Source organism: Asterias amurensis, chromosome 1, assembly GCF_032118995.1.
Source record: "Asterias amurensis chromosome 1, ASM3211899v1".
NCBI lineage: Eukaryota > Metazoa > Echinodermata > Asteroidea > Forcipulatida > Asteriidae > Asterias > Asterias amurensis.
Genome location: NC_092648.1, coordinates 4,365,287 through 4,383,087, shown reverse-complemented (window position 1 = coordinate 4,383,087; position 17,801 = coordinate 4,365,287). Strand labels below are relative to the sequence as shown.

General features: G+C 40.0%; 1 protein-coding gene across 4 annotated transcripts in view; it reads right to left on the bottom strand.

Annotated features, from left to right (window-relative positions):
* LOC139943175 (protein PALS1-like) overlaps positions 1-17,801 on the bottom strand; it is a 112,452-nt gene that overhangs the window by 34,096 nt on the left and 60,555 nt on the right. For all 4 annotated transcript variants that reach the window (XM_071939992.1, XM_071940008.1, XM_071940000.1 and 1 more), the window contains one exon: positions 5,455-6,374. In XM_071939992.1, the coding sequence (XP_071796093.1) occupies positions 5,455-6,374 (920 nt within the window). The remainder of the gene's footprint in view (positions 1-5,454; positions 6,375-17,801) is intronic.

Sequence of the window (17,801 nt, the reverse complement as noted above, 5' to 3'; positions counted from 1 at the left end):
GGCGATTGCCTCCATGCCCCCTGGTCATTGCCTTGGTGTCCTTGAAATGCTCCAGTAGAAGTTTACAATTTCCTCACAGAGTGCCCTGAGTTGTCTTGTATACTTTTAAAGTGAAGTACCATGTCCGTTTGGGTTTGACATGGGGGAGATAAGGGACTTCTGCCCCCTCCAGAAGTGAGACAGAATTCAGGTACCTGAAACTTTGACACCATGCACTACATGCATGATAACTGAAGTTTTCCTGTTGATAGAAACATGATACATGTATGCCTGCCTAAAGATTACGATTCTTCTTGACCCGAAACCAGCGGTGACAGTGCTTCCTGTCTGTTTTGGGAATTCATGATACAACATCAGTTGACATTTGACAAACTGAGATAGTGTTTATTAATAACGACTGGGGACGCTAAATATAAAAATCAAAGAATGATTCAGATGTGATGTTAAGCGCATTAGAGTAAGCTCATGATGGGGATCTGAGGTAATTTCTTTCAATTCGGTTGAATCTGATTTATTTTTGTAAGAAATTATCTGTTTAAGTTTTAGTTTTTTATTTACATAAATATAATTTTTGGAGAGGAGGGATGGAGATAGAAGCGCAAACAAAACCCTAAGGGCAAGTTTAAATGCATGCAAAATGAAGCTGCAGGCCTCAAAACAACACACAGCAGTTGCCGAGATGCCCCTGTGCTTTTGCTGTGGTGCCCTTTGCAAAGTTCATACAAATTCAAATTTTCATCATACATGTACATGTAAAAGTGCCCTTTAAAGGCAGTGGACACTATTGGTAATTACTCAAAATAATTATTGCCAAAAAACCTTTCTTGGTGACGAGTTTTGGGGAGGGGGTAATGGTATAAAACATTGTGAGAAACAGCTCCCTGTGAAGTGCCATAGTTTTCGAGAAAGAAGTAATTTTCCACGAATTTGATATTGAGACCTCAGATTTAGAACTTGAGGTCTCGAAATCAACCATCTAAACGCACACAACTTCGTGTGGCAAGGGTTGTTTTTTCTTTCATTATTATCTCGCAACTTCGATGACCGATTGAGCTCAAATTTTCACAGGTTTGTTATTTTATGCATATTGTTTTGATACACCAAGTGAGAAGACTGGTCTTTGACAATTACTAATAGTGTCCACTGCCTTTAACAGAGGAAAATTGTTGTGCCCCTACAAGAATGAAATTCAGTGTACTGGTCTTAGGTGTTTTAGTTCTAGCATTGGCTTGTTTCCACAAACATATCATTACAATGTACCACACCACCCAACGAGAAAAACAGTGCAATAAATCATGCATGATTAACAGTTTTACCTAAATGTACACAAATGGACTTACAACAATGAACACATTTTGCGCATGTTAACAAACATTTTCTCCATGAATAAACAGATGATAACAGCTTTCAAAGAAAAACCAACCGCTTATGATTAAGCCCTGTGGTATGCGGGCCGAACACAAAGACACGTTTATTGCCTTTGCTGCGCCGGAATCTACGTACTATAGATGAAAGGAGGCCTACAAGAGAAAAACCAGTTTTTGTTTGAGCGTTTTTTAGGGGGGTTATTTTTGTGTGGGAAAAGTCAGGCCAATTGCACATTCTTAAGGCATGTGCTTATGGGTGACCCTGAATGGCTTAGTAATAATGAAAGGTTTCTATTTCATGGTTGAGCATCCAAGAGGAAAATCCACAAAGTTTGAGCTGAGTTCAACCTCATAGCTCTACCCCCCCCCCCCCTCCTTACATTGGAGGCCCATGGCCATGTTGTGAATTATTGAGTGAGCAATTTACAGGAATAGTCAAAGGTATTTAAATACAGGATCTTGGTAGAGCTGACAAAAATAGTTGAACCATGCAGACTGTGTTCATGTTCTGTATGATCAACCATGAAATAACAAATTGTAAGGCCATGTTACTTGAGGCATTTTACAACAGGGTCAAAGCACTCTAGAAGACCACAAATTTCAATATCAGTTTCACATATCTTTCTCAGGGTTAAACAGTACCATAACTACATGTAATGGTTATGGTACTGTTGGACATCTTCGCAGTTTGCCCTTGGCTTTCTCGGTGACAGAACCGGTTATTTATTTCAAAGGTCCAGTCAGCTTTTGCTAACTCATATTAAATAGCCATGCTTTTAAACACTCAACTAACCAGCCTGACCACTTGGAGAGAATTCTGACTGGTCCTCAGGTATTTATTTAAACTGGCTTTTGGCTAGCGGACCGCTATAACGCTGGTTTCATGGTGCTCCTGAAGTGATCTGCAGTGTGATTGTTTGCCTCTAAGCTGACTATGCAAGCTGCCTTGCCAGAACAAGACACTTGGCAAGCAGAATAAAAGTGAAATTCCTGTAGCTTTTATCCTTTAAAGGCAGTGGACACTATTGATAATTCCTCAAAATAATTATTAGCTGAAAACCTTACTTGGTGACAAGTAATGGGGAGAGGTTGATAGAATAAAACATTGTGAAAAACGGCTCCCTCTGAAGTGCCATAGTTTTCGAGGAAGAAGTAATTTTCTACAAATTTGATTTCAAGACCTCAGATTTAGAACTTGAGGTCTCGAAATCAACCATCTAAATGCACACAACTGCCTTTAAGGGAAACCTTCCAAATGCCAAGGACATCAAGGGACTTGCTCCCTTTGACTTCACATAACAACAACACGGGTCAACAAAGGAAAGTGCAAAAAGTTCATTGGATATGTTATTAAATATCATATACTTGAGTGGATATGTGTGACAATTTGTAGAACTGTGGATTACATATACAGTGTACAGAAATATCTTTGAAAATTACATACACGTACATGTCGTAGGAGAAATTATAAGCTTGCTGGGACCAGTTAGTTTGTTGTTTTAATAGTCAGCTTGAAGCCTTTTCACTGGTCCACATCTTTTATGGTTTTCTTTCACAATGGTACCTGAGTTCGAAGCCGTTCGAACAACAAGTGAAGTCGATGGTTTCCAATCAGCATTTGGAAGCAAAGAAATAGCCAGCAGGACCACCTGGACTAGTCCTTCGAAGTTAAAAGAATACTGTTGATGGAGAAAGCTGTAATTTGTACAGCTTGGAAGTTGACTTTCCCATTTGAATTTAAAGGCAGTAGACACTATTGGTAATTACTCAAAATAATTATTATCATAAAACCTTTCTTGATTACGAGTAATAAGAAGAGGTTGATAGTATAAAACAATGTGAGAAACAGCTCCCTCTGAAGTGATGTAGTTTTCGAAGTAATTTTCCACGAATTTGATTTCAAGACCTCAGAATTAGATTTTGAGGTCTCGAAATCAAGCATCTAAAAGCACACAATTTCGTGTGATAAGGGTGTATTTTCTTTCATTACTATCTTGCAACATGGCGACCACTTGAGCTCAAATTTTCACAGGTTTGTTATTTCATGCATATGTTGAGATAAAGTGAGAAGACTGGTCTTTGACAATTACCAATAGTGTCCAGTGTCTTTAAATGTTCTTGTTTCTCTCTAGGCGGTCTACAGCAGTCCAGCTCTTGTACATTTGTGTACCAGGCACTGAAGGCTCCCTATATGTGAACCCTTCTAGAGTGATCAAATTCACACTCAAACACCATCAGGGCCTAAGTGGTATTCTTCATCATTTTCATCCTGATGGATTCACAATGTAATGAGCCTAGTTGTCATTTAGTACCCAATGTGTTTTTGTTTTTTGTTTCGAACACCATCCGCACAGCATTGGGCAGATTCATCATTTTAGCCTCGATGAACTCGATAGGAAAAGAGACTTTGTATTGTAATTCACTACCTTATTTGGACTGAGATCAAAACAGAATAGGGAACACAAAAAGTCGCCATAGGGGAGTTCTAAAGGCTGGGGTGCTCCACACAATAAAATTGTATGTACAAAGTCTATGAGAGGTTCTAAACAGTGATAAAAGATAAGAAACAAAAGATGCCTCCATAGGGATGCAAAAACTAGAATGTGTGTTTTTGTTTTTTGTATTTTCCAACCTGTCGGGCACAAACAGAGAGCTCCAAGTTTTAACTTAAACAACATCTTGTCCTCAATTCTCATCCTACCCAATGTGATAGACACAACCTTAAGAAAGGAGCTTTTGTCATCACCCCATGCATTCGTCATTTGTTGTGTTAACCCCCTACATGTGTATGTGTAGACGATCACCGAGGAAGCATCGTCATGGATACACATGAAAAGACAGATTTCATCCTCAGCGGTGTCTGTCATTGATCCCCGATTCAGTTTCCTGAGGTGCCCTTCGTGTTGATCTTAGCATGCATTGGTGAGTCAGAAGTGAATGATGCAGATCCTTAAGACATCTTGCAAGTAACATACTCTCAAGGGGGGGGGGGTTGTAGGGTGTGTTCCGTCATGTATTGTCCTCATCATGTGCTAAACTGCTTGTTTCGACTAAGCCCTCACTTCCTCCAGGTATCAATTCTACATGTAGACTGGACTATGTGTCGTTGGCATGTCATGGCACAAGCTTTGGTGTGTCTGATCTGGGTGTGGGTTCAAGACCCCGTCATGACACTTAAATGCCTTTAAAGACTTTTTAACGACAGCTTTGTCCATCGGATTGGATGTAAAGCCAGATATCCGTGTTGTGAATGCATGTAAAAGAACCCAGGGTGGAATTCAAACCCACAACCTTTGTAATTCCTTGCCGTCAGCTGTTTAAAGTGGCAATCGGCCGGAAGACCACTGTCAAGAGAGAGCACTGTCTGCAAGAGCAGAATATCAAAGTGTATGAGCAAGGCTTGCCAAACCATGGCAAACCAAGCGACAAAGACCCTGTCCTTCAGAGTACTCAACCTACCCATCATTGGCTTAACAGCTTTAAACCCTGTAGCTCATCGCCTGCAACACTGGCAACCACTGAATGCCAGTCATATACAAAACACACACCAACCGATGCAATATGGCGGGGGAATTTTGCTCTTTATAGTGGCAAGGTTATCTCTCATGTGAAATACAAAAAATTTCAGGAATGCAGCTCATCAACCCCCCAAAAATAAGAGGAAAACTTTAGGATATGCGGATATTCACAGCACGCATTGCTTTAGAGGGAAGGTATACCTTTGATCCACTCCTAAAGATAATGGCCCTAAAAATTTACTTGGTTATATATAATATAAGTACAATAAGTATAATATAAGTACAGCAGCCTTCGACAGAATAAAAGCATTTTGAGACACATTACATCGCCAAGACACAGGACTCTGTTTTTTTCTGAATATTTTCGGACCGAGTACAGCTAGCGGCATTTTTCCTCTTGTGGGCTCTTCTACGATGAGGAAAATGTAAATTTGTATTAAAACCCATCAAAGGGCACCACGGCAAAAGCACAGGGAACAATGGCAAAAGAACAGGGCACCACGGCTATTGCTGTGGGTGTAGTGGGTTAAGGCACCGTTTTAGGATTAACATTTTCTTAAAATACTAACCTGTTGCTCAATTCCTCGGTGGTCGGTCCCCCGCTCCTCCTCCGTTCGTTGGTTTTTAGACACGCCCTTCTGGGGTTTTCCCGGGTGCGAGTTGGGCATAATGTCTGTCCCATTGGATACGGAAGAGCCCCCATTCTGATGGGGCGGCGAGTGGTTATACTGGGGCGGTGGGTTCTTCATGCCGCTAGCAGCCACGAAGCCAGGCGGGCAGTCCACTGCCACCTCACGAGGCATTCGCCTCTCTTGTTTAGACGGTGTGGTTTCGGCCTGCACAACCATCTCGGGTTCATTCTCTTGGGTTTGCTTGGAGGACTGGGTTGGCTCGTCTAGTTTATCCAAAGCCAACGGGGTAATCTCTACGGGGGTGACGACGCTCCGCACCAACTGGGGCTCCTCTATCGTTTCCCCTTGTCCGTTATAATCCGGGTACTCGTACGATTTCACACTCTCCGTATCTTCCAAGTTCAGCTCGACGGCGGCACTGGTGGTTACAATATTAACGCCGTTATTTTGCAGTCCGATATCGGGGAGGCTGTCCGTACTACTACTGTATCCCTCATTATGAAATCCGTTCAGCTTAGTAGTGATATCCACACCCGCGTGCTCGCCAGTCAGTTTCACGGCCTCTATTGTGGGCTCGTCGCTTAAGTCCCCGTTCACAAGGGGTGCACTTAGGTCCGTTGATAAACCATTCTCTACTGCAGAAGGCCCACTAGAGAATCCATCCTCTGTAATGTGAGTTGGTTCGGTGAAACCATTGATCACTTCACCGGAAGCATTGGTTAGTGGTGGGAGGTTGGATAGGTCGACGGCGTTGACATTGTTGTGCTCTGCGAGTTTGGCGATCTTATTCCGAGCCTGCTGCTCGACGGCGATCACGTAGGCCTCTTGTACTTTCTTTTTGTCCTGCTCTGGTTCTCCTGTAATACGAGAAATCAAGAAAAAACAAAAGTCAAAACTTATCTCAAAATTCTTCACATGTTTGCATCCTATTTCCTGATAAGGAAACTCCAAACAGAAGGTAATAAAAAACCGTTTCTGCCATGCTATCTAGAAAGCATTGAGCTCTATATATGAACCAAAGAACTCTATACACAAATTCTACTAAGGGATAAAAAACATCCAACAAGTTTCTTGATGGAAACAGTTGGAAGTGAATGAACAAATAAATGAATGAACTCAGTATTACAACATGCAAACAATCTCTTACAATAAATATACTTCAATATTCTTATGAAATAACACCCAGTCAAAAGTTACACCTGAGACTACAAGTATTTTGCTTGTATTTTACTGCATTGGCAATGGTGAAAACCACACAAAGCAACATGATGAACTATCATAGACAAATCAACTTCTTTCAAGTATGTAGACTTGGCACCATGGCTGAAGCTACATGTAGCTCTTCAAAAATGGCTGAAGCTAGCTCTTCAACATACAAGCGACAATATCGTCAATGCCCCCCCCCCCCCCCAAATCCAAAACGCTACCGGTACATTATGTACCAATCCAACCTCCAAAATAGAAACATGTGTATGTTAAAAGATGCACTTTTTCAATGCCAGATACCCCGAGCCAGCGGCGCTGATGGGACTCACGACCAAATCTCAGAGCTCCGATGATTCAAACACTCAAGCGTCTCCACGATGTTCAGATTCCCAAGAAACATCTTGCCCCCGAGTCATCCAGAAACTGTCAATGAGCTCCCACACGGCACATTGATGTTAAAAGATGCACTTTTCTAGCAGCAGATACTCTGAGCCAACGATGCTGATGGAACTCACGATCATGTCTCAGAGCTCCGATGATTAAAACACTCAAAGCGTCTCCACGATGTTCAGATTCCCAAGAAACAACTTGCCCCCGAGTCATCCAGAAACCGTCAATGAGCTCCAACAACGTCAACAAGTCTGTCTGACTTACGCAGTCGGCTGCGGTTCAGAGTGTTTTTTTTTTCTTTTCCAGTGATGTTGTTCACAGCTCTGTTCCCCAGTGGATTTCAGCCCCAAATTAGTACCAGAAATGAGTAAGATTCCGTTCCAACCCTCTTGCGTGCCAAGACGGGAAAATACACTGATTAAAGGGAGGGTACATTAAATACATTGCCAATTCTTAAGCATTAAACCTCCTCCTCTTGGGAACTTTTTGACGTGTGTTGCCTTCCATTGTCCGTTGATTGTTCATTGCCTAATGGTTATTGCTTTTAAATATTTTATTGTATATATTGATGCAATTTAGCTATTGGCTACAAGTTCAATTTTAATCCAGCGAGTTGACCAACCATTTGAAAACAATTTTATACTGCATTGGCTGTATGGTAATGACACAACTGTGCACAGAGATGAACAACAATTTGGCAACTTCATAATAGCAGGAGACCGAGCATTCTCAAATGCGGGCCCTGGCTCTGTTGAACTCACTACCAGACAGCTGCAAAAATGCAAACTCACTTGAATCATTCATGAATTTGTTGAAGACTCACTTGTATCGTTGACAGTGATTTTATTTGTTTTGGGCCATCTTAAAATTTGGATTTGATCTGTGTTGGAGGCATCCAAGTGCTTTGCAAGTTGCGCTAGGAGCTACCTAGCGCTCAACTTTGATTGAAATTCAATGCAGAGTATGATAATATTTGCATTTTTTGCTAAAGCAAACTCTTGAAAAGACCACACAACAATATTTACAAACATTAATAAAATGTACGTAAATTGTGTAAGTCATCGACTAAGCAACTGAACTTGCCACATCACTGAAAAACAAGGAACAGCGGAATTATCCAATATCCCCCATGCTTTCATAATAACCACGCAATAAGCATGTCCCACAAAGCCCATGACTGTCTTGAATACGTCTACAGATGCCGTTTCTGTTCACAAGCATGACAAGTCAACGTGGCAGTGAGCCAGGGACTTTGTCAAACTCTTTCTGTCGATTAATGGATTTGTATTCTCAAAGAAACTCATCGTCAGGGTTTACCGTTTGTCCTTAACTTTTTCAGTGACTGGCCAGTAGAACGAGGGCCCAATTTCATGCATGAACTAATGTTTGACAAACTTCTTTGCTAAGCAAAAATTGAGTGGGGCACAAGCCACAACAATGCAAACTTAATGTAATTTTGGCTGTGACCTGTTTATGTTTTAAGCAATACTATTATGGGCTTAGCAAGTTTTTGTGCTTACAGGCTTTATGAAATTGGGCCAAGTTAGCTTGTCACTTCACTGGTCCCTCAGTTTGTCAAATTAATCAATTTCATATTAAACAGGGATGTATTCCAACACTGAACTAGCCAGGCCAGACCACTTGCATGAATTTTGACTGGTGGCATTTGACCAGCAGACCACTGTTAAAAGTAGTGAGGGAGAACACCGATTGTTAATGTTACTTGGGATATGGCAGTCTTTATGCAAATATGATGACTGGAAGAACAAAATTATTACAATTGCATTCATTGTAAATTGATTTAAGAATTTTGAGTACTTTGGTCAACTTATTTTAATCTAGCCTCAATAGCTAAGTTGTGATGTCATGCGGTGCCAGCATCTGTTTAGCCCATACAAAGTTCAGTCTGTTCTCTTTTTAGTGTGGCTAGACAATTTGTAATATAAGAAGCTTGGGTTACAGACTACTTGAGGGCATATCCACCCAAAACGTCTACACACTTGGACATGTTGAATCATTAAGAGTGTGCATGTCTTGCATTTCATTTTAAAGTGCCAGGACTCTCCTCCCCCCCCCCCCCTACACCCATAATTCACAGTCTTTTCTACGAGGGAAATTTAAATTATTTAAAGCAAAGCACCACTGACCAAGGATATTCCATTACCAGTTGCAACCAAAATGTTGTGGGTTTATTTAGTTCATAGCATTTGAAAACAAGCAAAAAACTTCAGGTAGAAACTGGGGTGGGGCGGTAAGTAGGGTTAACTATTCAGGTAACCTTTTGGCAGTTTGTGTCGAGTGGGCATGGCTGACACACAGGAAAAGGAAGTCTTCACTTTTCTTTACTTAACATTTTAAAATGAAAGTTTCAGTTTATGTACATAGTTTTTGGTCATCAGTGTTCTCCCTTAACAGTGATTCGCTGGCACGGCCGTAAAACGCCAGTTAAAACACCCGGACCAGTCAGAATTATCTCCAAGTGGTCCGACAGGCTAGTTCAGTATTAATTAAAACGCTTTCCTGTTAGGTATGAAAAATGGACCAGTGCAAAAGCTTTATAAAGACCGGTGAAATTACAAGCCAACTGGCATGGTCCTGCCTGCTAGTCACTTTAAAAAAGGACAAACCCTTTAATGTTTGTGTTCAATAGATTTACAAATTACAAATTTACATGTATTTGGTACCAAGTACCTCCCTGTGCAAGTTACCCATACTGCTGGCTCTCAGCCTTGGCTGCCATGGCAGCAACTGAAACCTTGTAAAAACCGACATGCCATGATGACAATGGTAGAGGAGAAAGTATTGTCTGACATCAAAAGCGTTATTTGCCAACAGAGTTGCAGGGTCTATAATGGCACTATTAATAACGCAGGCACAAAGCTCACCCTACAAGCACTAAGTATCGGACTCTAGGAATTCAGATGCTAGGCCCGACTACTTGTAATATATTTTACTTTGAGAGGGAAAATGCTTGGGTTATTGTTGTTGAAAGAACTAGGACTCATCAACACCAATCCTCTAGTTTTTGTAATAAATACAAAGTACTCCCAACAAACAACCATTTGTAGAATTTCATCTCAATTCGGTTAATAGTGATGTCTTAGTGCAGGCATGATATTCGGTCCTTGGATTTAAATAGGAATTTTTCTCTAAGTACGAACAAGAGCTAACCTGAATGTACATGGTGTAGTAGGTTTTTACATAATTTCTACATTTTTCCAGGGGTTAAAAGAAGGAAATTAGACTAAAGTAGAAAAAACATCATGCATACTAAAAATGAAATCAACGAGAGAAGGTTTGCTTTTGTCAGTTCTTTTGTGTGTGCTTTACTACAATCCAGGTTTTGTTTTCACTGCATCAATGAAAACAAGCAATGTTGATTTGAGTGGTCTCAAATGGCCGATTTCTCGACTTAGAAAGGATTTCAGATAAAACACACTTCACATGAGCAATTTGTGCAAACTGACACTTTATAATCAGGGAGCTGTCTGATTAAGAACATCTTGGTGTTTACAAATCCGTTTCTTTATCCTTTAAAGGCTGGGATGAGCAATAGTGCTATTTACTCAAGTGTTGATGCCAATGCTCAAGCGAAGAAATTAGTCAACAATTAACAGCAAATGTATTTATTTCCTTGTGTCTTTAAGACTCAAGGAACTGTATATTTTCATAGTCGGTCCACGCGAGTAAATATGAAACTTGGACATGTGCGTACCATGTATGTTTGACAAATTTGTCTGAGGGGTACTTAGCTTCTATATTTAGCATTAGTGTGGAGTGCTAATGACCAATTGAAAGTACCAACAAGTACTTTGTGTATCCACTGTTTCCTATATAGTATTTAATATCATGGAGCATACCAGGTACATGTGCACGTACATACGCTATACAAGTAACCCTTTCTCTCTGATGTATCTGACACCACATACAGCAGTTTAACACTAGTCTGAACTATTTCTCTCATTACAGCCCATACCATCTTCATGGTGCAAATTACAAACAATTCACCCTCGGGGGTCAGGTCACCAGACTTTTTTAAACACAATATAATTACCTTGACACAAGTGCCCTGAGGAATGTGTCCTCTCTCTACATAATAAACACTTACAACAAAAGTCACAACTAAACTGTCATACAAGACTGCACACTCCATAGCTCCATGGTATGACGAAAACAAACAGTGGTGTGTATACATTCATAATAACAATTTACATACCATGATAAGTGCCTGGCTGTAGTGCATGTAACAGGTTGTATTTTGATAACCTTTCTGTGGTGTAAACTTGGTCTAAACATGGAGGTTGAAATCCCTCCATGGTCTATAATGTACAAAAAATAGAGTACACACAGTACACAAAATATCGTACACTCAGTACACAAAATATAGTACACTCAGTACACAAAATATAGTACACTCAGTACACAAAATATAGTACCGGTACACACAGTAATATAGTACACACAGTACACAAAATATAGTACCGGTACACACAGTAATATAGTACACACAGTACACAAAATATAGTACACACAGTGTTACAACGTAATGTACCTAATGTTAAATGCACGAGCCTGTTGCTTGAAAGGGCAAGAGCACGACGGCATTTTCTCTTTGATAACGGGTACCCCACATGTATTATAAGGAAATTGTAAATTTCTACTGAGCATTTCAAGTGCACCAAGGCAATGACAATGGGGGGCATGGAGGCAATCGCATTCGTTGCCTCCGTGCAGTATAAGGCCTGAATGGAAACTGTGTTGTTCTGATTGGTCTCTCCACTCTTCTGACAGATTTTGAATTGCCTCAACTCTTTCCAATATAATCCCACTTCTGATTTATATAGGCCTATCACACACACAGATCCTAGTCATTTGATTAGTGGGAAACGCTTCATGATGCTTTGTTTATTTTACCATAGTGCCCCAACGCTCCAAATTTTACTATAGGAGTCCTATATGGATAATTGTAGAATGCTTTGGCAGACCTGAGTTATGTAAATGGCAACTAATAATGCCAAGCCTCTAGTCTAAACACTGCCCCTCTACTAACCAAACTAAAGTCCCTGGCCTAAACAACCTTGTACTTCCTCTCAGACAAACTTCCTGAGCACTCGAGGCTTAAGACTCATTTCTCTCAGCCAGTAATTCTTACATCCTTGAGTAGAAATAACTCCTCCTTAGTGCTACACTGAAACAACCTCTAAGATAAGATGACCTCAGGAACTGGAATCTTGAATACATTTGTTCCAAGTCGAGCCAAGGCTGGATAAGATCCTGTGTGTGCAGACGTCAAGCAGGATTGACAACCGCCCATATTGCATCTTTTCAATTGATACAAGCTCAAGTAATACTACATGTACATGTACGTTCTTACATTGATATAGTGCTTTACCACACCCCTAAGAGGCATATCAAAGAGCTCAGTATTTATTCCTACAAAGTATGTGGGGCTATGAGACCTATTCATTTATGGCATCATCAAATGGTTTACAAGATGCTGTGGCGCAATATTCTGCCGATCATCAAACCAGGAACACTGGGGCGAACCCCATCTCTTTTTGATAAAGTGCATCAGTTGGGTTCTTTAATGTCAATTACATCACACATATAGGACCGACTGTTTTACATGTGCATCCCATCCGAAGGACGAAGCATCGTGGTTAAGTGTTTTGCTTTAAAGGACACAGGTGTCATTACAGGGACTCGAACCCTCACTAAAAACAACAAGAGATTGAGTCCTGCTTAACCGCTAGGCCATGACACACCACTAGTTAGTGTCAACTGCATTGGTGTACACATAGAAATCCTGAAAACTGGTTCACAATATCCTCTTAGTCTGGGGATGTAAGCCACAGGATGTTTCATGTTAGAGGTTTACCGACTTTCTGACATCACTATAAATAGAACTTGTACAGGTTCTGTCATAACAAGGGCTTGGTCTCTCCTGCTTATAAAGCATTCTAACCCCATTCATGTATTTCCACTTCACTGCTTATGTTTCACTTAGTTACCTGTTCATGTTTGTTGTGTTGTCATTTAGCATTCGAGAAAGACTCTGCTAGGTCGAAACGTCAGACCATTAACTATTTTTTGCATATAAAGCATTCTCTTACAAGAAAAGTGGTCATTGAAAATTATAACCGCCATCTTTCAATTCTTCCTTTCAAATTATTCAATCAGTTGTCATCAGGTCAACAAGATCCTGAAGAATTAGGCCTCATGCCTTACTCATTGTATTTTCTAAAGCCAAGTACATGAGTGACATAATACATAATACAAGTTCACTCTACAACACACATGAAGTGTTCTCAAAAGAACATAATCTACATCCCAAGTAGATAGACACGGTGTTACTGCAACTAAACTATATATTAATATCTCACACGCATTTTCCTCAACTCCCATCGCATGAAGTTCAATGTTTGGTCCACAACGTGACCACAGGGTACAATACTTGGTCCTAATCGTTAATGAACTCCTTCATGTCACCTGAACCTGTATCACATAATTCAAGCTCACTTCCGTTCACCAACACCTGATCATGTTATGACACAGCACACAAACTGCTTATGGTTTGACCAACGAGCATAATGACTGCACTTGTTATAAATTTACAGGTAGACTTAAGGTTCTATATAAAGAATCAAATCTGTTCTTAATACATGTCCAGAGCTTGCTGAGCAATGACTCAGACATCAAGGTTGAACAAGCCAGATCAAGAAGTAGATCAACGACAATTTACCACAGAAAATATCTTTGTATGATGAATTAGTTTACCACCATTTTTAATCTAATGGCTTGGGTTTTAAGGATTTGTGTGTTTATTTATGTTGATATTCCATAAAGTGCCATTAACTCTGCCTGAGGTTTTAAAATTGTGAGATTTGTATATTATTTTTTTAATTAGACCCAGGAGCCCATGGAGCATGTTTTACCAAAGAGTAAGATGGGCGGACTCTATAAATTTTCAGGATTATTATTATGATAACAAAGCTAGACGTCACTGGACGTCATCATCAGCAATAATCTTGCCTTCAAATGCTACACAATTAACCTGTCATAAAATATTTCTCTAAAAGATTGGTGCTGGTATGAACTCTATCATATCATCGGTGAGCTTTAAAATTCCAATTATAATCACCTTAGTTTGTTTGTTTGTTTGTTGTTTGTTTTGTTTGTTTGTTTGTTTGTTTGTTTGTTTTGTTTGTTTGTTTGTTTGTTTGTTTGTTTGTTTGTTTTTTGGTGTGTGTTTTTTTTTTTTTTTTTTTTTGGGGGGGGGGGGGGTGAACAACTACAAATCTTGTACTCTTTTCTTAAATACTTCTTGTTGAACTTATAACTGGAACAATGTTAATTAATTGTTAAAAAAAAAATTTTGTATAATCTACTTCCATAGAGGCAGTATAAATAGGTTCCCAGAATAAAATTATATGAATAAAAATTTGACATTTTACAAGTGTCTGGCCAACTACCAGTAGACACACAGCAAACGATGAGGAATAAACCATAAAACAATCATTGAGGACAGTTATAATACACCGTCATGACCATAAAATGGAGTTCAATAAAACGTTTCATGCTTTCCGTATAGAAAGAATGACCAACCCCACAATGTCTGTAAAATTCTCAATGAGATGTGTATTACACATCATGCACACAACCAGACATTGACATGCCCATATCACATACAGAAAATACAAAAATTATGTTGGTTCTGACAGATATTCCCTGCATATATAAATGACTTGGTCCAACTACATGTAGGCTAGCTTAACATACAAACAATCAAAATGAACACGCCACGCGTTGTGTTTCATATGGTGGCCTAAAGATGTGTACAATACAAATACGGTATGTTGATTTGCTGACCAGTTCCACAGTTCATCATCATAGCATGGGGAAAGGTCCTTTCTCTATGATCATACCCATAGTAACTCCTGATATGACTAAAATCTACAAAGCTTCATCAACAAAAATAACAATACTCACCAAGGGTGCAATATTTGTCCCCCAAAATATATCAAAGGCTACCCCAAATATCCATATAATCCAACACTATGCAGGAAGACTACAAAAGCACACGGCGTAGTGGTGGCGACGTGACACACATTTGCATCCCGAGCCTCTGTTGTTTTGACCATTGACTATCTTAAAAAACGCGATGCTACTACTACAACCACCAGTACCATTCCATGCAATTCCAATGCTATACAAATCCAACAGAAGGGGTGTACGTACACAATGTCGACCCCTAAATACTTTAGAGGTGCATCAGCAAGTTGGGCTGGTCTATTCAATGAGGACCCATAGTATGTAGAAATCAGTGCTACTATAGTGGTTGATTTGTTATGGGGCACTACGGATTACTGGCCCACTACTATTATAGACTGAACCATCCCTAATCTCAGAATGTAGTGAATGGCACCATGACCCCTAATGCACACTAACATTCCTGGCATTCTTGACCTCTTGGGTGATACCATTCTGCAAACAGGTTGCAACAATGGGCTCCCATTGGGGTATACAGTAGGTAAACACTGGCTCGGCGGTGCGTTGAACCTTTGTGGGCTGCATACATGGCATACTGAACACGCATGAGGGCACAATGGCAATGAGGTGGTTTTTTTATTGGAATTGTGTGCCATTATGTAAACTGCCTGATCTTTCTGGCTGAAGGTCAAATTTTTGGTTGTCAGTCGAATACCAAGTTAATTGGACAAAGCAGCATAACTGTGCTCTGGAAGACAATTATTGATCTTGTGTAGTTGTGGATACAGACATTGAAACACAAGCTCGCTGCTGAAATCATGAAGCTTGTTCTATCGCAGAAACTCTCTTCTAGTTCTAGTTTTAGAAGAACTCTAGATCTGCCATATTGACGATCTACCTCCATGTTTGGTCCTTCAACTACATGTACATTGTACATGCATCAGGGATCTAACATTTTATTTTAAGCTAAAACCTTAGTCCATCAAGCATAGACAACCCTCAGAGGAAGAAATTAAAGTTGACTGCTTGATCGTTCTGGCTGATGGTCCAAATCTAAAACCTTACAATCCATGAACAATCTTAGAGGGCTACCTCCATGCTCAGAAGAACAAAACAAAGTCAACTGAGTTGATCTTCTTGGCTGATGGTCCATTGTTTGTCTGTAAAACACCATCTTTAACTGGAGAGGACAAAGCATAGAGCAAGCCTCTATAGAATAGCATCATTCAACTTAGATGACAGTTATATGTGAAGCTGTGAGTACAGGTGTTGGAACACTAGCTCACTAAAACCATGAAGCTGGTTCTATATCCTTGAAGAAACTCTCTCCTAGTTTAAGAAGAACTTCTACTACCTTCCATGCTTCTATCATCATGGAGGAATCTACCTTCATGCTTCTACATGAAGGCCTAAATATGCATTTAGGGATCTAAAGGCCATGTCACACAAGAAAAATTCCAGGCAACCAACGCCTTTGCATAAGTCATACTTCCCAAATATTGCAAAAGACTGGAATTCACTCCATCTACTCAACAACCAACTATCACTACCCCTCACCAAGTTTCGTAAAAACTATATTGCCTTGTGTGACAAGGCCCTTACACTTTTTTTTAACCAAAACCTTACCAGCCCGATGTACAACCTCACAGGAAGAAATTAAAGTGATTACTATTAAAACATCCACTGAAACATCCGATTTGCCAAGCAGCCACTTTGTAAAAGTAGCAGTGTTTTACAAGGACACTGCCACCAGGGGGTTGTTGGATAAACTACTTCCCCAAGGGGATATAGCATTGGGAAGTAGTAGCGAAAGGACACCCATTTTGAGCCTACAAATAAACCACAGGTTGAATTATGGTTGTTTGATTGCTTTTCAAGTACTGTGTCAAACTTTCCCAAAATGTTTCGGAAGTTTAAAGGCAGTGGGACACTATTGTAATTGTCAAAGACTAGCCTTCACAGTTGGTGTATCTCAACATATACATAAAATAACATACCTGTGAAATTTGAGCTCAATCGGTCATCGAACTTGCGAGATAATAATGAAAGAAAGAACACCCTTGTCACACGAAGTTGTATGCGTTTAGATGGTTGATTTCGAGACCTCAAGTTCTAAATCTGAAGTCTCAAAATCAAATTCGTGGAAAAGTTACTTCTTTCTCGAACTCTATGGCACTTCAGAGGAGCCGTTTCTCACGATGTTTTATACCCATCATCCCCATTACCTCGTCACCAAGAAAGGTTTCATGCTAATAATTATTTTGAGTAATTACCAATAGCGTCCACTGCCTTTAAGAATCTCAAGCCTCAAACCTCATTGGCATGCATTTGTATAATTAAAAAACCAGGTGCTCTGGACCGATTAAATGTACCCACAACACCCCCCCCCCCCCCACCCCCCCATCTATCTTGCTTCTTACTTTTGCTATGGTGCCTGACCTTACTAGAAGTTCCAATAAAAAAGGTCTTTGAACATTTTTCATAAAAGAACATGCATGAAGGTTAAAAGATATTTGTGAGGCTCAAACTACACACATTGTCTATCATTCTTTTGAGACAAAGATGTTGAATTAAAGAACTAACAAACAAACCATTGGACCTGTCCTGTCTGGGTTTACCATGGTTTACTGACCTGGATGGGCCTGAAATCACTGCCTCTGGTCAGAGGGTCCAATGTAGAATTTTGAGCCTTGTACTCA